General features: G+C 40.2%; 1 protein-coding gene across 7 annotated transcripts in view; it reads right to left on the bottom strand.

Annotated features, from left to right (window-relative positions):
* The window catches only part of runx2b (RUNX family transcription factor 2b), a 119931-nt gene extending 97836 nt beyond the window's left edge, over positions 1–22095 (bottom strand). For 2 of the 7 annotated variants that reach the window (XM_042390974.1, XM_042390967.1), the window contains exons 1-2: positions 21642–21866; positions 20315–20497 (exon numbers count right to left, since the gene is read on the bottom strand). Coding sequence is in view for 1 of the 7 variants with exons in the window: in XM_042390972.1 (XP_042246906.1) it covers positions 12467–12542 (76 nt within the window). In the remaining 6 variants the exon portion in view is untranslated. Of the gene's footprint in view, positions 1–12466; positions 12590–20314; positions 20498–21614; positions 21867–22054 lie in introns of those variants that run through there. The other 5 variants (XM_042390972.1, XM_042390968.1, XM_042390971.1 and 2 more) reach the window with 5 other exon arrangements.
* Positions 22096–23078: the final 983 nt, after the last annotated feature.

Raw genomic sequence — 23078 nt, forward strand, 5'->3', positions numbered from 1 at the left:
GTTTTGGATAGAAAGACTGACAGTGTATCTTAAGCACAAACGTCTGCATAATAAAGGAACTACTGAATATTGTAACCATCTTAATCACATTGTTTACTGATGCTGTCTCTGAATAATTTCAGAATCCTGTGTGTCATATGCATTGCCAGACCCATAGCTATTAACTCGAGCCTCCTTTCATCTTTCTGTCTTTTTCTTTTTGCTCTCTGCCCCTGAAGGGTTGTGCTCACGCATGCCACCTTCATAATCAGCCATTCTGATATTCAAATGAGAGCAGAAAAGCATTATTCGCACATGTGCAGTTGACGACCAGAATACATCAAGGGACAGCTGGCATGAAAATGGCCTCTCATTTTTCATTGCTTTGTAAAAGTGGAGATTAAAAAGGATTGAAGTGACGCATGAGGGAGAAATATTGTGAAAAAAGGGGCCAAACAGAGGGAGCTGTAGAGCTGTTAAAACATGGCCAAATTACACTGCTGTCTGAGCAGGAAGGAAACCGGGCTTTATACACTCCTCAATAACTTCCTGTTAAATATCCACAAATCACAATCTCACAAAAGGATTACAAAAAGAGTATGCTAGAGACCCAGAGTCATCTAAACACTGGCTGTGTATTTATGTGACTCCACTTGTAGGAAGCTGACCACCACCAGGTCACTCTTGAGTGTGTGCATTTGAGTGCATGTGTGCTGTGTTAGATGGGATGTGTGTATCATATAGAGGAGGATGTTATCAACATGGCAGTGATGAGAGATGAATGGCGTCCCACAGGGCCGGCTTAAGCCCCTGCACATGTGCACAGCACTACCGCCCACTAAAAATATGACTCCTGGATACTTTTCCGACTTCTGGCTCTGTCCATAAATCAGCAGCCGGACAGCGAGGCCTGGACTTGGCAGAGTATCAGACGTGCCTCCAGTGACTTGGCCTGTCCGTCATCCTGCCACTGCTGCCTCGAGCTTCTTAATTAATGTGCCAATTGAATGCTGCATATCATAATGAACACACAGCCCCCTCTATCTCAGCCTTCCTGGGCTTGTTATTCTTGGTCCCCGTTAAGGATACGTCCCTGTGTATGTTCGGATATTTATAGGTAATGGATCTATTAAAATGCATGAGAACGAATTAAAAAACAAATAACTGCAAAGGTGCTCAAACGAGCTTGGAATGTTTGGAAAAGGGATTTTCGGTTTGATGTGTTTTCACAGCATAGCTGGTGAATTTATCACTTTCACTTTTGTTGGTGTTACTCCGTCGCCTTACTTCATCATTAAGAACACACAGGCTGTTTCGGCTCCAGAGATTTTTCATTTTCATGAGGATTCCCACTGGCTGCGGTGTGAAATATGCACAGGAAGCAGACTTTAAAGAGTTAAGTAACCTGTCCAACTGCCCTTTTCAAAGAGAAGAAATAAAAGGTTCACTTTCTCCAACCAAGTGATGACAGAGAGCTACATGTAGGTCTTTTTCCACCACTGACCATATAGAATATCTAACCTTTATGGAGCGTTATAACTCCTAGAGCTCATTGCTCAGCCTCAGATGGTAGTTTTTCTCCGAATAAGAGGGAAACTGTATCAATCTGACAGCCACAGGTAGAGGTTAATGGCTCTCCATTTGTAACTCTTTGCTGCGTGTAATGCCACCTCCCTCGGTTATAAAGACTTCATAAATCAAGTGCGTCGATCCTCTGCGAATCTCAGACCTGAGACAGGCTGATTTACGGCTACAACTTCTAGCAGGCTTCTCATCCTTTATCCTCCTTTATTGCCCCCCTTTCCCTGTGTTGAAGCAACTATTCCCATACCTCTCTTTTTCGCTCTCTCCTCTCCAGGTGTCTGGACTCTGACTTAGCACCACAGCTAGCCAACCAACACACACACACATACACACACACACACACACACTCACACAGGAAAAGGATCTACTTCCAGGGAAGGCTAATAGGATGTGACATCATTTATGGCTGACTGGGAGTAATGTGTGACATGTCTACTCTCTATGGTGGGATGTTTTTCAGTGTACTAGGACATTTTTCAAACCTGCCACAGTGCAGGTTTTAGAATTAAGTTGCATTACAAGCAATGCAGTTTCAAAAAGAAGCAATACAACAAACTCCTGAGGCCTTGATGCAGGGGAGCAGGCCAAGAGTCTCTGGTGGGATTTATTTCTGCCTGGTCACTTTCAGAGGAGGCTTACCCCGCTCGCAAATCATGCATTTTGATCACATCGACCCTGGCCTTGGCTGGGGAAGTAAGCATGTAGATTAATTGGACTGGACTTCTCTCTGAATTATGATCCAGGGCTTTTGATGGTAAGGTAACTGCGTGCACTTGATGCACTTTCCAGATTATTTAAGAGGAGCAGTGGAAAGGAGGTAGCATACCACATGCTGATAAGTATTTAGGAGGTTTTAATCTGTAAATCTGAGACATTTACCTCTCCAGAACTGATATACTCCTTGTACCTCCATAGGTTTGTACTCCAGAACCCAGTCTAATACTTAGTATGTTTTCTTGTCTCAGGCCATATGCTATTTCTCAAGCGTCATGGTTCTTGTTGTACTGGGAAGACCTTCAGTGAGTCGACTTTGAACCCCAATCCAATTTCTCCATGCAACTCAAAACCATAAAGAGCAATTTTTAAGGAGTCTTTGTTTCGGTCATTGAAGAAAGGAAACAGTCTTTCTTGGATATGTTTGTACTCAAAATAGTGGAGTCTTTGTTTTAAAAGACTTTCATTTATTATGGCTTCATGTCTCTATTTCTGCTGTGGTGTTGCGTAAAAATTTTGTCTTTGGCCTTTCCCTGTGTGTGTGCAAGTGTGTGTCTTTGTGCGTTTGTGTGTGTGGCTGAGGAAGCTGTAGTCCAAGTCTTTTAATAGTCTTCAGCACTGTTGCTGAGAAAGGAAGGGGGCAACCCCAATCCAATAATCTTGTTTGACAGTTGGGAGCAGGGGCAGCTAGGCGACAGTGTCCCACAATGCAATTGTAAAAACAAACAGCAAATGAATATGTGAAGAGGCGTGGGAGGTGCTTTTCACCACATTCAGGGCCTCTTATCTTGAGCAATGTATGAAAACACACACACACACGCGCGCGCACACACACACACACACACACACACACACGCACACACACACAATATAAATGTAAACTCCTTACAGGCCTTGAATATGTCAGACTTTAATCCAGTCTACTTCACACATGTGTGTATTATGACAAGCACAACTTCTCTATGTCACTATTCTCTGACTTTCTCTCTGTTGCTCTTTTAGCGCAGACTGGGGGGTTCTAATCCTGTTAAGACCTGCCAGGACTAATACAATGACAGGTCAAACAACCACTGCTACCCCTCCACCGCCACCCCAAGATCAGGGGTGTTGACACAGGAGAAGGGAGCAACTGTGTTTGCCTCTTTAGTGGTTACTATCAAACCATCATGAACCATTCTTGGCTATACAAAGTGAAGAGAAACATTGTATGAAGCACAGAGATGCCTATTTGTTCTGTATCGAGACATTTTAGCCCCAATAAGACATGCACCCCTTCAAATTAATCTGATGGCAATTTAACATGTCGGTCACATGTCTGAATAGGCATCTGGTCACTTTTATGTAAAAGTCATGACAGCAGTCTTACTAGGTCAGACGTGGCAACATTTCTGTATCACTTTTAAAACAGCACAAGTCTGAACTGAATGCCGTCTGATTAACATCAAGACCAAAGAAGAACAACAAGTAAGACATGCAGAGAAAGAGAGGGAGTCATGTCCCACCTTCTAAGATCACTGTAATAGATCTCTTTATGTTATCATAATTTCTAATGCACACAAAAAATAAAATCACTTGATTAATGAATCATTTATGAAAGAGCCTAATAAAGTTGTGGAGGAGATTCTTCTCTTATCAAATCAGTCTATAAAATTTTCCCCTCTCAGTGCAAATAGGGCAAAAGAGATAAAAAAAAAAACTACAACCTTTATACAATCACACTAATAATCTGCAGTCTCTCCCAATTTTTTTCAGTGTTCATTCATGCTACCTGCATGAGAGCTTGTGATCTCTACATCATGTCATTTAACGACAATGTGAATGTTTATAAAACAGGCAGCAGAAGTGATGATTATTAATTTAATAAGTAATTTATTAGTGGATTCAATGCGAGACACAGGGTTTAGTGTCCCTCGCACTCGAGATGGTCATCAATCAACGCTTCGGTCTTCTTCCTCTTTATCATAACATTTTTATGTCACTGCTGTGCTCTGCTCCCTCTCATGCACCAGGTGCCAAATGTCGTGCAAATTTAATAAACATTAACATAAAAGACACCTATAAAAAGCCATTGCTTTAACAGATAGATGAAGCCGGCGATATTACAACACCCATGGCATTATGTTGCATTGGAGATGTACCACTGCCACCTACATAGAAACAAGATCAGGATATAGTGAAAACATGTGTGCATAGTATTTATCAAGGCAGGATTGTTTGAATATTTAATTAATTAATTCCTGAATACATCTTCAATGTATTCATGGTACTATAATAGAAAGATCAAAAACTATACTACATAAGAACATTATTCGTTAAACCCTGTTTTATATAACCCACACATCTTTTTACATCATACCCACACACTTACACATTGCACATCAAGTAAAGAAACTTTCCTCTAATTGTCAACCCCTGTAGTAGAAGAAATCTCCAGAAAAAACGGACCAGTTGTTATTGAAAGCTGTGTATAATGTAAAATATTGAATGAGACGTGGGAAAAAACTTCAAAATGTGAACCTGCTGCTAATACTACTGGGGCATATGGTGTTTATTCCAATGCATAAAAAAACAAACACATTTTATATGTCACTTCCAAAGTGCCAACAAGCCATGAACATCTAATACACACATCTCAGCAATCTATGACATTGCCTCCATCCATTATAAACGTGCCTGGTTGCATGTTTTATATTACTCTACCACATCTGTGAACATTTTAACAATTTCTTGATTTAAAAGATATTACAAATACAGTATGAGCTTTATATAATAAAGATGTACCAAAATATTAACACAGAATCGGTTTCAAATATATTTTTGATTTTTGGTCCATAGTACTTTCAGTAACCTTAGACAACAATGGTCGATTTTTTTTACATACCATTTTTCTATACTTTGAGTGATACTGGCAGTGTATTTTAATGTATTTTCAGTCATCCAAACATTCCATTTCAAATCTCCATGGACTCAAACTGTCAGGTTTATACTGCACAATGCATTAAGATTAGAGACTCTTTTCAACTTTAATTTTGCACTCGCCTCTTTAGTGCTCAGTACGTTAAGCTTAGTGGTCAAGCTTCACCGCAGTGTGCAGCAGTGGCCCTGTTTGGTCTAACTTAACAAACCTCATTATTAGACAAGGGAATCTCTTTATGACAGCTACTTCTAACTAATGGCTCACTCTTCAGACTGGCTGGACGCATAATGCTTTAAACAGCAGTAAACTAGCGATGCCTTACGCTTGTGAGCTGTTGAACAGACACAAACACATAATGTGTGTGTGTGCATTAGCGTATGTTCGTGTATAAGCGTCTGCTCTGCCATTATTGGATCTGCAGGACGCCGTATGTTGACCCATGGGATGAGAGTTCACACCAACACACACGCTATGACACAAAAACACACGCTGTGGTTTCTCCTGCGGCCGCTCAGCTCATTCAGACTCTGACCACCATCAGCAGCCCCCCTGCCTCACTGGTTCCCCATCCCCAGGGATCACACAGCGTCGCTGGGCACTCACATCCTAAGCTATGGGCAGAGAGCCAGCCGCTGGGGCTGAAGCTGGGGGGGAGGGGGGGGACACGTGAAGGGCAAAAGGAGAAATATGAGAGGAGGATTTATTAAGGAAGGAAAGAAAAAAAATCTGGATGTGAAGAGGCAGGGGAAAGAGGAAAAGGTGGAGGGGAGGTTGGTGGGGGTTACATATCACATAGTTTATCATATACAAAAGTTCCAAGTGTGCCTGTCATTCTGGAGACTGAGGCAGGGCTGAGAGCTGAAGAGTAAACGTCTGTGTGCTGATGGAGATGAGGCGATGGTGACAGAGGTTACACTATGGTCATTGTATGAAAGCTATGGAAGAGTTTGCTTATCTTTAAAGTGATCTCTCAATCAAAATTAAATATATTCAACAGGAATTTCATTAAAATTGTAATACAGATATATTTCCTGACACAAAAAAGATCTACTGTGCTGCGTTTATTTGCGCTTATTGATTTATTTCAGCCACCATGAAATGCGCTTGTTTTAAAATCTCTTGTCTGAAAATTATTACTCCAGCAAAAATGTCTGTGATTCAGCTTTGTCCACTATTGTTCTGGGCTCCCATCAAGGAAAAGAAAAAGCTGTGTCATCACAAGGGAGGTAGTGGAGGGGTGGGGGTGTGTAAAGTGGGAAAACTGGCTAGTTCCCAGGCTTGCCTTCTAGGCTGTTAATGCCCTCTTTTCTTAGACACACATCAGCACATCTTGGGTGTGAGAACAGAGGGAATGGAGTAGAGAAGGGCAAAGAAGGGACCGGCAGCTGAGAAGGGGAGACATTGAGTGAGAAAAAAAGATGGAGAAAGGCAGTCTGTGAGAGGATCAGAGGAAGAGAACAAGAACCTTGCTCAGCAACAAGTCTGACTTCCCCAGCATCCTTTCCTCAGCACAGGCCCTGCCAGCCCCACATAAACATGGCGAACCTGTGGAAAGTTTCACTCCTCTCTGGAGGGTCCCCTTCTCTACTTGCTCGTTTTATTTCTGTCTATCTGGCCCTTGACTCTCTTGTCTTGTTTTAGGAAAATTCCGCTGGTGGTAATGGTGTGCACCCCTGCAGCCCTAACGTCTTCCATGTGACCATCACGGAGGCAAATTCCAGTTTGTGTTTGTTTTAGGCAAACAGATCAGTTGCCACTTCATCCATCTAGTTTACCTCTCTGTCCTAGAAGTTGACTTTCTCCCCAGACACTTGTGTGGGCGTATGGGCTCTGAAACTTGGCCACACCTCAGCTAAAAAATCCCCACCCCCACTCGTCACCTCCTCCCTAAGCTGCACTTTATTTTCAACATCATGTGACAAAGTCTTTGATATCAGGCCCGGGGCCAAGAGGGAATGGGAGATGGAGACAGGGAGAGACATTTGCATAGGCTTGTTAAAAGTTACCAATTAGGAAAAAGGCCTCACACATAGTGGCCTTGGCTGTGCAAGAGTACAATCTCAAATCAGGACAACATCGCCATCTGCAGGAAAGCAGCAAGATCGAAACCAAAAACAAAAAAATCTTCTATATCACAGTGCTACCAAAACAATACCAATCCTCCTCACTGAGTAGTAGAATTGTAATTTTGATATCAGCAGGCTCTTCTTTTGACCTGACACTACAGCACAAGAAAAAGTAAACAAAATCTGTTGCTACTTGGCCTCCTCTGCTGCAGGTGGCGCTCTGAATCCATTCTCCATTCATGACTGCGGTAAGAGCTGGATGATGGCCTTGTTTGTTTAGCCAACAGTGTTGACGCCCACCCACAGGTGCCAAAGGTATAGTGAGTACTGTGCCAGCTGTTTGCAAGCCACAGCAGCCCCTGCACTGCTTGGCTTCACCCTGCTTGACTGCCTGATCTCACAGGAAGGGAGGAAGTGGTTGAGTTACCCAGCAGCAAATTTGAGGTTTATAAAGGGAGAAAGCCGTAAAAAAAATCCAAGTGCAGTTTCCTTTAACTCAGCAGCTAGCCTGAGTGAGGTACTCTTTCCTAATATGTAATTCTTTCATTGTCATTAGTCATTAGTCGGTGTTAAGATTGCTCTCAACACCCAATCAGAGATACTGGAGAAGAAATGTAGAACACTTCAATATTTAGTGTTATGAGTCAGTGGCAAGCCTAAGTAGAGAGGTGAAAGGAAGGTGTTCCAATTTCATGGAAGCTTGATTACCTTGTAAAGTTAAATTCATTACACTATTAATCTGTTGTTACCTGTGTCACACCAGGGAACCACCCACAGCGACCACAAACAGGCAACACATGCTCACTGTGGGACCAATAATGTGAGAATGTTGCTTGGGCGAAGCATGATATCAGTCATCGCTGTGGCAAGCTAGCAAATAGTACACACATAGTCTAGCTGCAGGGGGAAATACCTTTGCATGTCTCATGATAGCATAAAGCTGCATTTTACTTGAGATGTGAAATCAGTTAGGCATGTCTAGCATTTGGATTTCATGAAGGCTTACCTTAGCATGGTCCTGTCTTTGCCAAGAAGTAATGGGAAGAGGGGGTAAGGTAGAGAGCTGGCAGCTTTGCTTGGCTTGTTATTGCCAGTACAACGAAGCTCAGTTCACACTCAGCTGTGGCATATTTGGAAAACTTCAAGTAAAGCGGCGAGTAAAAAAAAAAGCTTTTAAATCAGTTCCACTCTCCAGTAAATTACAACCCTGCATTTTTAATTTCCTCTCTCCATACAATGTTATTCATTTGCATCCAAGCCAAACATGGGCCCCTGCAGCTTGCATAGCTCTGCAGGACAAACTGTCCTCTCATGCAGCCGCTACCTGTCAGGAGCACAGGGGCGTGACTGAAAAAATGCACTCCTTGATGTAGAGCGGAGAGGTGTGTGAGGTGGAGGAAAAAAACAAAAAAGAACAAAACAAGATTAAACCGCTTTTTTCTAAGTGCCTAAGGGATGAATTTTACATCATATGCGGTTTGAGATATTCTAAATCTAATCACTGATAGGAGTCATTGTCAATTATCTTGATATGTTTGTCCAGATGACTATTGTGGTGAAGTGGTGTCTGCAGACTTTAAGAAGATCCAGACGTGCAGACAAATATGACTCCAATTTCAAATGCAACAGAAGTCCTACAACACACTGAAGATACAAACTGGTGCCATGTCGAATCCTGAATTCGTGGACTTTGCATACCAATATTTCATGGCAATAATATTGCTATTACACGCTAAGAAGAGAATGTGCATACCCAAACATGCTTAGTCCATGCCTCAGGAAACTGTCTAAGCTCCTCTAACCACTAGAAAGAGACGGACTTGGCTGCTGAAATAACATTAAGAGCCTGTTACCATAATAGCAAAGCCTCATTTGTTAGCATTACATATCTAAATACCATCTGAAAACCATGGCTCATTTTGATTAAGCAGGGTCCTGTAACAGTGTAACATTTCAAACAGCTTTATATCCACTGTACAGTGTGTAGGCCCCATTACCGTATATGTCCTGTTTGGAATCAAGCGATCTTCCAGTCAAGAAGTTAAAATTCATGTGGTATTGAGCAAATGTGTTATCAAGTCAACAAAGGTTTGATTTAACTACATCTGATCCGCAAAAACTGAAAGCCGGGAGTTGTTTCATTAGCATTATGCAGGAATAATGTCATTTAAAAGACAGAGCAGTATATCTGCTTTTGTCATCAGCTCTGAATACTACAGGCCTGTTTGACAGAGATGTCGAACAGGTTTCAAACATGAAAGAAGGTATGAAATCGCATTTAGTACACCAGGCTAAAGTTAGCCAAGGTTCTGCTAATTCAGCTCTTTCTGTGCCACACAAGGCGATAGGATTTGGCACCTGGCTTTTGCTCAGGCAGGCCTTGCATGTCTATGTAATCCAGAGAGACAGCGAGGGCAGGGCTCGAACTTCTCGTTAGATTTACCCCAGAACACAACAACATAATCATGTCATTACCCTTAGGCTATTCTGCCACATTGTTGTTGCGGGTGGGAGACACTGGATTTGATTTCAGCAGACTTAGCTGACCTCTGCTTCATGGCCCACCAGAACAGGGGAACTACAGCAGGCCGTCCTCCATGCTGGCACTCAGCCTAGCTAAACATTTTACTTTCATAGACAAAAACAAAAGCGTTTCGCCTTTCTTTTCCCCCATTTCTCCCAGTTCTAAAATATTTTTTTTATCAAGCATTGAGGGGACATGTTTCTAGTAACTTTTTGGTCTTGCTATTTTGTGCTGCTGCTGCAAAAATCTGCCAAAATTCCTCCACACACCCCCTCCATCTTTCTGCTCCAGTGTTGATTATTTTGCTTTTTGTCTTTTCTTTCCTCCTAAATGTGTTATTCATCCTGTTCCGTGTGTCTCCAGGCACACTTCAGAACTGGATATAAAATAAACAGTCGCGTTTTCACCCCCTGTCGCTAGGCCTTGACTGCATATACCTGTAACAATAAACATCTGGGTTTCTGGGCTTGTTTATACTCATCTCTAGCCGTTTGAGGACAGAAGCACAACAGGAACTAGACTGTGTGTATGGATTTGCTAGGCTGACGCCCACTGCGAAGCATAGGGTTGGTGGACGCTACTAGACCATGATAGAGTGGAGGCTGCTGGCAGGTAGTGCGCGCTCTGTCTGGCAGAGCCGAGGTTTACCTTGGAGTGACACCAACCATCTGCATGCTATAAGGACTAAATTGCCAGCTTGATGTCCAGCAAGCGAGACAAAACCGTTCCACATACATGAGTGTGTGTTTGTCTGACTTTGTGTATGTATGTGTATGGCTGTACAAGAGATCCAGACAGAGACAGAAATACAAAGAGAGAATAGACAGCCACTGTTGAGGTATTGTTCAGTATCCCATTCTGTAAGACTTACATGTAATTTCAGTCAACTTTTTTAAGTTAAAGCTGCTCTAACTGATATTTTTACATTAACAATGAATGAAATTACTATGTATAATGTTAAATGGGACGCTCATAGTGAGAAACCTACAGTTTAGAATTATCCCCTTTCTCTGCATTTCATCTCAGCTCTACTGACCTTTTTAGTGTCTTTCAACTCTTTGTTTTGGTTTTAAGGCAACAACTTCTGCAAAACTATTGCTGTGATTCAAAAGCTCTGATAAATTCTGTTACTATATCTGCCTAGCACCAAACAGCTGACAGACAAAGGTTTTTAAAGGGATAGTTCGGATTATTTTGAAGTGGGACTGTATGAGGTCGTTATCCATAGTCGGTGTATTACCTGCGATAGATTTGGGTCGGCAGACAGGCAGGAGTACCGGCACCGAAGCTAAGCAATGTACTGTTGTGGACGGGGCCAGCAGCAAAAGTATGCTAGCCACCTAAAAAAAAGCCCACCTAAAAAATCAATATCAGTTTAATTGTACATTATTTAGAATATTTTCACCACTTTACGTTGCGGTAAGACAGCCTTTTCCTTTCTCGACCATAGACCTTCCGTAGTCCCACACATGCCGTGCACTGTATTGCGCTGCACATCAGCTGTTTGGGTCACAAAGTGCTGCTGCAGTGTAATACAGTGCATGGCATGCGGAGGAATACAGAAGTTCTATGGTTGAGAAAAGAAAAGATCTGTCTGACAGCAAGGTAAAGCTGTGAAGATTTTCCAAGTATAGCATACACTTAAAGCTAAAGCGCAAGACTTTGGTCTCCCCCTTTTGGCAGTGAGAGTAATTGCAAAAATACTGTCGACACATGCTTATGTTTTAGGCTTCACCGTAGCCTACTCTTGCGACTGTAAAACGGTGGATAAATTATTTTCTGGGTCACACAACCCCCACGAAATGACTCATTTCACTATCAGAATTTGATCCATTCAGTCTGATAACATTTGGAAAGTCTAGAAGAGAATTAAATTATTTTATCCCTATTCAAGTTATCTCTCTGCTATAAAATGGCCACTCGGCTGGTGAAGTCTCTAGTGTGCACGCTTTGCCCATAGAGCATGCACAGTATGCATTCATCTGGCCAGCACAAATCCGACACCTAAAAACTCTGTATAATGTGAAATACAGAGAGATTTACCTGGCAGTGATAGGCTTAATCAGCACTGTGTAAACTCATTTGGCAAGGGCTTGAATGTAATGGACTTTCATTTATATGTAAAAGCGCTGCACTGCAGGTTTAAACTGATATTGATTTTTTTAGGTGGGCCTTTATTTAGGTGGCTAAAATATGTTTTGCTGCTGCCCCCGTCCACAGCAGTACTTTGCTTAGCTTCCATGCCGACCCAAATCTACAGCAGGTAATACACTGACTATGGATAACTACCTTATATAACCCCACTTCAAAAAATCTGAACTATCCCTTTAATCAGTTTTCACTCAGCCTCTTGAAACAATACTTCCAGTCATCCTATCTCAGCTCAGTATTCCTAGGAATTATGGTCTATTCCACACCACATGATCTCTGCCAAATGCTAATGTTAAGTGTGCCATTTATAAAGATCAGACTTTGTGTCTTGTTACAGGCCCTAACCTTGAACATAACATTGCCATGCACAAATATTGCAGAAAGCGATAAATTTTAAAATATTGGCATTGGATGTAAAAAATCTAACTGAACAAGGTTTTGAAAAATCATCCATTATCAATGTTCTTGTCTGGTGAAAGGGTTGGCTCTCCCCTGGATGATTGATGATCTTCATACACTTATGGCACTGACCTCGTTCACACGATGTACTATTGGTCCCCTGCATGCTCACAGGCCTGGCATATACTGATTTGTGTCCAGGTCCCATCCTTTGTCCTGCTTTATCCTCTTCTCTGTAAATCCTCTCTGTATTATCTATAAAGCAGACATGTCCATAAAACAATTACTGAGAATAAAATGTACAGTGTGGACAGATACACGACAAGAAGACACCGATAAGTATCTTCCAGTGGGCAACGAAAATGCAGTTCATGCTATAAAGTGTCAAGCTGTCAAGCTGTAGCAAATTTACTAAATCTAGTAGGGATTAAGAGTTGGCCGACACACACAGCCATCATGGTTTAGTCAGGTATGCAGTGAAAGATTCATAAATAATCTTCCCAGCGTCTCAAGACACAACACGCCGGACAGACGCCTTTAATTCAGCTGACGAGAAAATTAAAGGGCTTCATTACCCTAAAGTCATCTAGGGGAAACAATCTTTAACAACTCAGACAATCATAGTATGAATGTCGTTTGGCCAATCCCCAGTCAGCTTTGGGGCTCTGATTGGTTTTCCAGAAGGATGTGGGACTCACAAGTGTGGCAGCTGCTTAAAATAAAGTGACAATTTTTAATGGGGTTTCAAACCTCAGCGAGTCACTGCATCCTGCCAAGCCCCTTGTGATGGCATACATCCAAACCCCTGTTATATCGAACAGGACACGGAGGAGTGAGCTTGTTCTCTCAGCTCAGTACCATTAGAATGCCTTGATGCAGTCAACCATTTTCTGGAGTTGCATTTCCCATCAGCAGTAGCTTTTTATATGAGCCATATGTGTACATACACCACCGTACTCTGCTTTCAAATCACTTTTCTTGAGGTGAATGCTCCAGTGGCAATCAATGGCATCAGAAAATTCTGTAAAGTTGAGTTAAACCTAATAGGGTCAGGTCAATTTGTGAGGTCTAGGCATAGCTGTTTTTTATGATGATGATAAAAATATAATGAAAAACATTCCATACCTATCGAGAAATGAAAACCTGATTCGAGTGTAATGTGTGCAATATTGATTCATTTCTTCTGACTATTTAACGGTGAGTTCAGTTATACACTCAATGATCAAGGGCAGCTGAAATAGGTGTTCAGTCACACACACATACACACACATAGAAAGACAGAGAGGGAAAGAGAGAGAGAGAAAAACTCAGAGATTAACAGGAAATGCAATTACTGTCTGTCTGGGCGCAGCATTCCTCAACAGTATGGCCAATTTCACAGCAATTTTAGTGAGTCAACAGGTCGTAAGTAATCATAATGAGCACCTTAATGTTTTCACACGGAGCAGAGCACCCCTTTGTGGTTTTATCCCTTGGCCATTTGATCCTTCTAATCATCTACAAGCTATTTAAACTGTACACAGGAGCTGTGGGCTTGTACAAGTCCCAAGAGAAAGCCCACTGCCTCCATGTTTGTGGAATACTGTCATTTAAACACTGTGTCAACAGGGATCAGGTTCCTCTCATGGTTTCTCTTTTGCTCAAAGGCTGCGGGCATACTGTAAAAGTGGAAACTGCGCTGACATTGAGTGAGTAGCTATTTTTTACTGCAAGTCATTATGGCACTGCACTTTTAAGGCTGTGTCTGACAGGTAAGGGTTAGACTTTTATGGGTGACTGTGTTGCAAATAACATAAATGACAGCTTCATACTGAATGACTGCAGGGCAGATACTGTACCTCTAAAGTGTTGTCTGTCCTATTACTTGATCAAACGAGCATCCAGAGTGAGTGAAATGTAATCTGGGATCAATGGCTACAAGGATTTCTCAGACAACTGCAATCCAGCTGGCTGCTACTTTACTTAAAGTCACCCATACAGGAATGATGGAAAAATACACCCATAAACAAAAAAAAACTCTCTCTGGTTTCCTGTGTTTTAAATAATTTTAGACCCACTTCTAAGTTGCCATTTTTATCCAAGATTTTAGAAAAAGAACTGTCTCTACACAATTGATATCTTTTATGAACAAACATCAATTTTTTTTAAACATTTCAATCTGGTTTTCACTCTCTACAGAGTGCTCTGGTTAGGATCACCTACTGCTTGAAGCCAACACAGGCCTGTACTCCGTTTTAATTCTCCTTGACTTCAGCTCAGCCTTTGACACAGTGGACCAACATGTCTTGATTAGACATCTGAAACTGTTGGCATCAGTGACAAGCAGAGCAAATCATGCAAATACCTAACATTGATTTTCATTGCTATGTGGATGATACACAACTGTATGTCCTGAAAAAGTCTTTCATTATGTTCTGCCTTGCTGAAATTAAGAATTGGATGTCCAAAATGTTCTGCAGTTGAATGACTCCAAATCAGAAATGATTATAATCAACCCCTCTGGCCCCAGCACTAGCATTATTAACACACCAACATCTGTTGTGTGTGCCTTATCTAATATTAAAAAAGATGGTGTCATTTTTGATTCAGAGGTGTCTTTTGATGCTCAGGTGACTAATGTGGTGCAGTCTTGTTTTTTTCAGCTTAGACATTTAACCAAGATTAGGTCATTCCTTTAATTTACTGATCTAGAGTAGGTCATCCAGACATTAACTGCTGCAATGTACTTTATTCAGGTCTTAGCAGGTGAATCTTAAGGCTGCAACTAATACAAAACCCTGGTTCCAGGCTTTTAAACGTTCTAAGAGATGTGGCCACATCACACCAGTCCTTGATGCCCATCACTGGTTAAGTGTGAGTTAAAGAATAGATTTTAAGATTTTACTGCCGGTTTTTTAAAGCATTGCATGGTCGGGCTCCTATCTACATCTGTGATCTATATTTGTGATACATATGAGCCTGATCGTTGCTTAAGATCCCGTGGCACATGTGCACTGACAACACACAAGCGTTGGCTGTATGAATGGAGTCCAGCTTGTCTGTGCATACCTCTGTCAGTGCCAAAATGATTAAACAAATACCCCCTTTGTGCGCAGCAGCCTTGATTAAGCTAGGTTGTATGTACACCTCTGAAAAAGAAATATAGGAAAGTGCCTTTGGTGGTGCCAAAATTCACTTGCCCTGTTAAAACATCGCTGCTGTCAAAGTTGTTTTTACTCTCTCACATGGAAACTAAATTTATCATGCCTCCCTCAAGTATTCAGGGGTTTTTTAAGAGCATGAGTGTGATTATTTATGTGAAAAATAAATATTGAAACTTTATCTGCATTAGTGGTCACAGAATGCTGACACCAATAAATTTTAACAGGGATTATTTACGGTGCCACAGTAGATGTGGAAATAATATTGTTGTGGTTTATTTAATAGATTGTGGGATCTTCAACTTTAGGACTCGTCATTAGTATCTGACAAATTATACAGTTTCAGAAAATTCAAAAAGAAAAATATGTCTTCAGTTTTTCCATGTTCCTAACATTATCATTATTAGTATCTATTATTTATCTATACTTATTTATTGAAATACGAGGATATGTGCATCTGCTGTATCGTGACAGTGTACTCAGTGTGGTTACAATCATCCCAGCTTAATGGTTAACTAGGTTTTCAACAGCTCTGTATTTCCCCAACATTTATCAGTAAATAATATTACTGTGCAAAGGTTTTAGGCACTCAAGTAAAATTAGGATGCTTTCAAAAATAATGGCATGAATTCTTTTTATTTGTCAATTAACTTCATACCAAATTCAGTAAACAGAACTTTGCCTTTAACACAGCACCAGTTCTCCTCGGTACACATGCACACAGTTTTTCAAGGTACAGTACTGGGCAGGTAGGTTGTTCCAAGCATCTTGGAGAACTTCTGTGGATTTAGGCTTTCAGCTGCTTCTGTCTCTTTATGCACAGACTGACTCCATGATGTTGAGATCAGGACTCTGTGGAGGCCATACCGTCTGTTGTAAAACACCTTGTTCTTCTTGTCACTAAAGATAGTTGTTTATGACTCATTTAGGATCAGTCAGACACCTCCCTGATGGTATTGCATGATGTAGAATCTAAACATCTAAAGTGCCTAAAACCTTTACCCAGTACTGTACATTCCAAAGTCTTTTTTTTAGTTGTTGTGGTTATTGTTTATTTTTTGGAATTTTGTCTTTATTTGACAATCAACATTGAAGAGCAACAAAAAACAGAGAGAAAAGGTAAGACGTGTGACACAGGTCCCCCGGCCAGACTCGAACTGTAGATGTTTAGCCGAAGCTAAGATGAGGCTTCAGCAGTCTCCATTTGATTAATCAATCAAGTGGGGATTTCCCAAAGTTACAGAGAATTTTGTACTAAAAAGACTAGCTTTAGATGACACCGATCTAAACTCAGACTTGTGATTTTGACTGCTGAAGCCTAATCTTAGCTCACAGCACAGAACAAGGACTATGGGTTTTGTCCTGTATCTCTTACATTGAAGTGGGTTAAGGTAGGCATCCCTTCATCATCACCATCATCATCATGCAGATGCATCATGCATCTTTCAATGTACATATAGGCATGTTAGTATTGTTTTAAGACAGACTTGAACTAACCTATCCATTAACCAAATCTGCAAAAATACTACAAATGTAATGAAACAATCAAAACCTTTATTTCGAAGGTATCATCATTCATCGACCACACCCGATCCTTCCATGCAGTAATGCCTTATGTATTAGTTCACTTGCCTGTAAAAGTTGAGCGCTATAAATAGGCCACAGATAACAAAGCGTTCTTATCGGCATGGTGATGGAAGGTGTCACTGTATGCGTGCATGCCTGCATGTCTGTTACAGTAAGCAGATTTGAAGTGGAAGGCATTTGGTGATATTGGAGGAGTCATGTGGTGATATTGATGTGGATGCTATCAAGGGCTGGATAGAGGATAGAGGCCAGATACTCTCCAGGTGATACTTACATAAACATTGCTTATGATATTGATGACTTGCTGTGTTCTGGATCTCTATGAGAAAGGATACAGCTAAACAGCAGTCTTTTTTTCTCCCTCTTTGTCTGTCTCTCTTTGTATGGTTTCTGGTTATTTATTTTGATCACTAGTTTTGGAGGTATAGGCTATACAGCATTAGCATTTTACTACAGTAATTACTAGCTTGTTGATCAGTTTTTAGTGTTTAAAACATTTGTTTCTTTGTACAACTTGCAGCATTTCTGTATTTCTGTCATTTTCAGTATTTGTATTCGTGTATACTGCGTAGCGTCAAATTATGTTTCTCTGTTTCTTTATTTCATTTATTTGCTTTTTTTCTGAATGTAACATATGTATGTATTGTCAAAGCGGTTAGGATGTTTTCTTTATTTAAATGTTTTTGTTCATCTGTGTTTTTTTAAGTTGTAGTACATTGAGCTCCCTCGGCCACTGTAATAACGTTCATTTACTTGCACCTCATTAAAATATATACAAAGACTAAATAGGAAATACAGAGATGATCGCAAGAGATTAGTATTTTTTGCCCATTTAACATATTGCCTTTTTATTTAATTTATATGTGTACAATATACCTATTTCTACAGGTATATGAATGACTCAAAACATGGCTTTTTATCACCTTAAACTCACTCCATTAGCAAGGTCTGACATTCTTTGCCAAGCTGTGACTGCTTTTATCACATTCAGGCAATGACACTTAGATACAGTACATGTACATGCAGACTATATAAAACACTCACTGACAAGTATACGGAGTCTTCAGAAATTCTTGTAAAATGTCCATGAGCCTTGAACATAGTCTGCTTTTGTATAGCTCTTTAAACAAAGACTTGTTTAAAGACTTGTATATTCCTTCTCTTCACACAGTTTTGCTAATGCCTAAACCAGTATGTCACTTCCAGGTAGTACTGCAGCATATGAAAATATAGGACAATATGACATTTGTACATAGTAAAATCACTTACACCCTCAAATATGGACAGAACTTTTATACCTCACAGTGACGCTATGTGAACTCTGATGTTTTCACTGCCCTTTTCACACATAAAGAGGTGCAAAGATCACTTGGATAAATGTGGAGAAGGTGCAAGGTATAGACATGCTGCAGGCTATATTGAGCAGGGTTAAGGGTTCAGTTATCCCTTGAGCCAGTATAAAACACTTCTTAAACTTCTAAAACCTTGATGTAAAGGAAAAGAAGGAAAACCATGTCCATTCTAGACAGCCAAGGCAGTCTGAAAAACGAATTCATATAAAACAGAAACCACGGATACATACATACTATAGTGGATCAACACAAACTACCAGAGAAGGGTTTTCTTCTATTGTAAAGCATTAAGTTTATGTTATAGTTTATGTTTCTGCATAAGAAGTAATTAGACCTTCTACATCTACAAAAACCCCTTCCTACTAAGACTCAGTCATACACATGTGCATACACATGCAACCTCCCATATATTATACTATATTCGTGGACACACAGCGGCCTGGCTTGCACCATAAATCCCCCTGACTAAGATATTAATCCCATTCTATCTTCAATTCAATCTTCAATAAAAGCACAGCAGACAATAAAGCCTCTGTCCCTTCTTCATTTTTTTTATTAATTAAGCTACAAAAAATTATGTTTCACGTATAGCCTAATTTAATTTTAAGTAATTTTGCAATTGATCCATTAATTAATTAGTGGAGTGGTTTTTTGAGGGACAAGTAAAATGTGTCATGAAGTGATTGTTAATAATTATAATCTGCATTAGCTCCATGTGTTTGTGTTTGTTTGTGTTTGTGTGTGTGTGTGTGTGTGTGTGTGTGTGTGCGCGCGCGTGCATGAACGCACAGTTGCAATTGCGCGGATATCAGTGTGGCTTGTGCACAAGGAGGGTGGAGGGGGAGTCTGTCGATCATTTCTGCCATTGTGTACCGTAGGTAAACTGTCCATGCGGTCATGCCTGTATATTAGGTGTCAGATGCTGCACCGCACCGAAAGAATATGTGGGCTGACAGAGGAGACAGGAGACAATATGCTCAGTTTTTCAAACATTCAGTACAGATACATTTGGGACTAGACATGAGAAGCTGTTAAAGGTGTTTTTCTCTTTTTTTCATTTTTGAAGTAATTTGTGTGTTGGTTTTTGCCACTGACTGGACAAACATGGATGATAAATACATGTCCAAACTGTCACCTACTGTTGATTTCTGGGCAGGGATGTACCTGTTAATAATTGGTAAGTACACTTCTTAATTACTTCACTGCCATAATGTGCTGACTGTAGTGAGGGGGGGGGGGTCTGAAATGTCTCCTAAAACTAATATTTTGAGCTTTCATAGTTTTCTGAAAAGTGACTCTTTCTCTTTCAAATAGATGCAGGGACTAAGGTAAACACCATTAAGGACTCATGAGAAAGAACTACTTCATTAACCTTAATTCAGTGTGCAAATTCAGTGTCTGCCTGTTTATGATTGTTTCATTTTATAAGCCATACAATATCACTTTAGTTGCATTAATATTTGTTCCTATAACTTCAAAACTTATATTAAACTCAGCTGAGGTGGTAAGGCTTGAGTATCAACATTTTAAACATGTCACCTGGTGTACAAGCACACTGCATTTGATTATTATGTAAGGTAACCCTATCCTTTTCACAGTCAAAGAATTAGAGCTTTGTATCTCATCCACTTTGGTTGTCATGTCAATTTTACTTACTCTCACATCATGCTATTATACATAAGATATCACCAGTGCATTGCATCTGAATTGAAATGATGACTGTAAGATTCATACTGTATGCCACCTTTCAGTGTTACTTTGATCTGAAAATCCAATGAATACCCAACATGCTGAAATACTGAACCAACATTAACCATTGTTCACGTAGTGCTGGCAGACACTTCCATTTCCACACAGAAGTACAGAAATGTGTGTTTGTGTGTGTATCTATATATATATACCTCCGAGGGGAGTTCAGTCACTTCATTTCCTTGCTGCTGGTGTTGCTTTGCAATCCCTGAGTGAGTCATGACTTCAAACAGCTGCACTTGGTCACCTGTGTTGCCATTTCCGTTGGGGTGGTTGTGAAGTACACTTCAATATGTGATCCAGTACCCATCAGTCACAGGCTATTGTCAAGAGACCTGGAGTAAAATAAGAATCAGCTGTGATTATGGACATGGGTTCATTACATGCAGGTATTTTCAGCAGCTGGATTTATCCCAAATTTCCATACAGCTGGGATAACTAAACCAAAGCCAGTAAAATCAATGAACATTGATTTTTTTTTATTTCATTTTATTTTATCTTTATTTAATCAGACAGTCTCATTGAGATTAAGATCTCTTTTCCAAGAGAGACCTGAGAACAAAAAACATTCATAAGACGAACACAATCAGCAGAGAGAAACAACACAGCTACACAAAATTATGTGACTGATGTGTAAAGTGTGAGTGCCAAACCCAGAGAGAATTATATTTTGCTGCTCTATGGAACATTTCAGTCAATTTCAGCACATTGTTTTGTTTTTTCATTTACTGTATTGTTCACTGCACCCTTTAGCCTCCCTCCCCTGAGACAATAAGTATTTAACAATAAGTAGTCATGACACACACTTTCCTTAGATCATGTAAGTCATGAATGCCAGAGTTTTAACTGAGCCAGTACTCATCAATACAGATTAGTGTCACATCTGAGTTTTGCCGACATGAATACCTGTAGTTCTTGTTATCACTTCCATCTAGTAATGATAAGTCTGACCAAAAACTTAACCAAGCCAAAACATAAACAGCACTGAAATGTACTTTACTGTAGAAAAAAAATATTGGACTCAGAGGAAACTCTATCAACTACTGTTGTGACTTCTCACTGTAGCTATCTTCACTTGCCAGCTACAGTGCAAATCATACGGCAAATTACAGTCACTACAGGTGTTGGCCTACTACAGGTATGAACATCAAATTCCCAAACCCTCATTCACTATGAAATTTCGAAAATGTCATCTGTCCGCACTGTAGGAAGCAAATTACAAAAATGATGGCCTTGCTTTTCGTGACTGTGTCTCATTGCAATTAGGCTAACCCTTAGGGAAATTAACTTACATTTGTTGAAGTGGTTTAAACCTATTTGCATTTCATTTCATGTACAGTAATCATACCAGAATATGTCATCTGTAAAACATTACATAACAAAACACTGAAAAACAATATCCGTGACATAGTTAAGATGGCAATTTCCAGCCAGCCACTGCGCACTACCAACCTAGCAATAAATGGAAGACAAATTTACCAAGTGGCTAGTAGAGATGTTAGGATTGAAGCAGACTACTCGATGCTGTATCGACCTTTCAAAGCAAAAAATATCGTTGCAAGATGTTTCGATGCCTCTCTTCATCCACAGACTGTATAAAAATAAGGCACCGTGACGTCACCCATTGGTTAGTGGACTTCTCTTTATACATCCACGGTGAATTTGCGTTTTAGAGCCTCGAGTTTGGCATTTTGAGCGTCGCCATTTTGGATTTTTTGGAGCCAGAAGTGACCATATTTGGACGAGAGGGTGGAGCTGACCCTTGCACTAGCTGCTAGCTTGGTTAGCACGGTGCACTGACAGTCTATTGTTAGCTATGATAATGCTAATGCTAATGCTATTTTTTGCTAGCGAAATACAGGATTAAAACCATTAAAACAAAATATACTTACCAGAAAAACTGAACAGCCGACTCCTTATAGGGTTTTTTTAGTACAACCAAATGCTGAACAAGACTTTTTTAGGCGACCAAATTGTTACAATTAACTTCCATGAAATGAAAATACAATGTGAAATAGGAGCAGCTTTGCATATACTCTGTAAAATCTGGGGTTCACCATGGTTACGTCACGTTATCAACGTTGTCGCCCTGGTAACTACTTGTCAATCACAAGGTAGCAACGTCCTAAAGCATACGCTGCTTTATCGTCTATTTTACTCTAAATGGTACCATAATTTACAAAATGAACATCATGCTATATTGAATAAGACTTGAAACTACCGATTGAGACCATAAACTCATTAGTAAAGTGTTTACTGAGGTAATTAATCAAGAGAGAAGTTGGGTTATTTTCTCTAAGACTTTCATACAATCGGGCTTCTTTCTGCAACCAGTGGAGTCGCCCCCTGCTGGCCATTAAAAAGAACACAGGTTTAAGGCACTTCCGCATTAACTTCACTTTTCAGATCTGGAGCCACCTAATTGCTTTATTAAAAGGACCAAAGAGACCAGGGAGGCTGTCATCACCTCCACATGTCAGTATAGAGTAGATGAGAGTTTTGGGTTTTTTTTTTTTACATATAGGTCAACTAAAACTAAAAAAAGTTAGTAAACTGTGAGCTACCAAGTAACTTAACCATTGGCTGTATATAAATATTATATAATATTTATATACAGCCAATGAACTTAACGGACTAGCAAAGTTATTGCAGATTGCTAGCTCTCAACAGCATTGATCTATTGATCTGAGCAAAACAGATAAGTTATAATCACGTTTAGTAACATTATAAAAAAAAGTTAATAATATTACCCTAACATTTGACCGTTAAGCAGCTGATTCCATGCCAATCAAGGAGAAGTGTTTGTCTTCACTCCTTAATCCCATTTAGCTCAAGACAAATCCAGTAAGCCAGTTACATTACAATCTACACAAAAAGTGAAGCCCAGGCAAATCACCACAACAGTAGCAGCCGCCT

The sequence above is a fragment of the Thunnus maccoyii genome, chromosome 17 (genome assembly GCF_910596095.1).
Source record: "Thunnus maccoyii chromosome 17, fThuMac1.1, whole genome shotgun sequence".
Lineage (NCBI taxonomy): Eukaryota > Metazoa > Chordata > Actinopteri > Scombriformes > Scombridae > Thunnus > Thunnus maccoyii.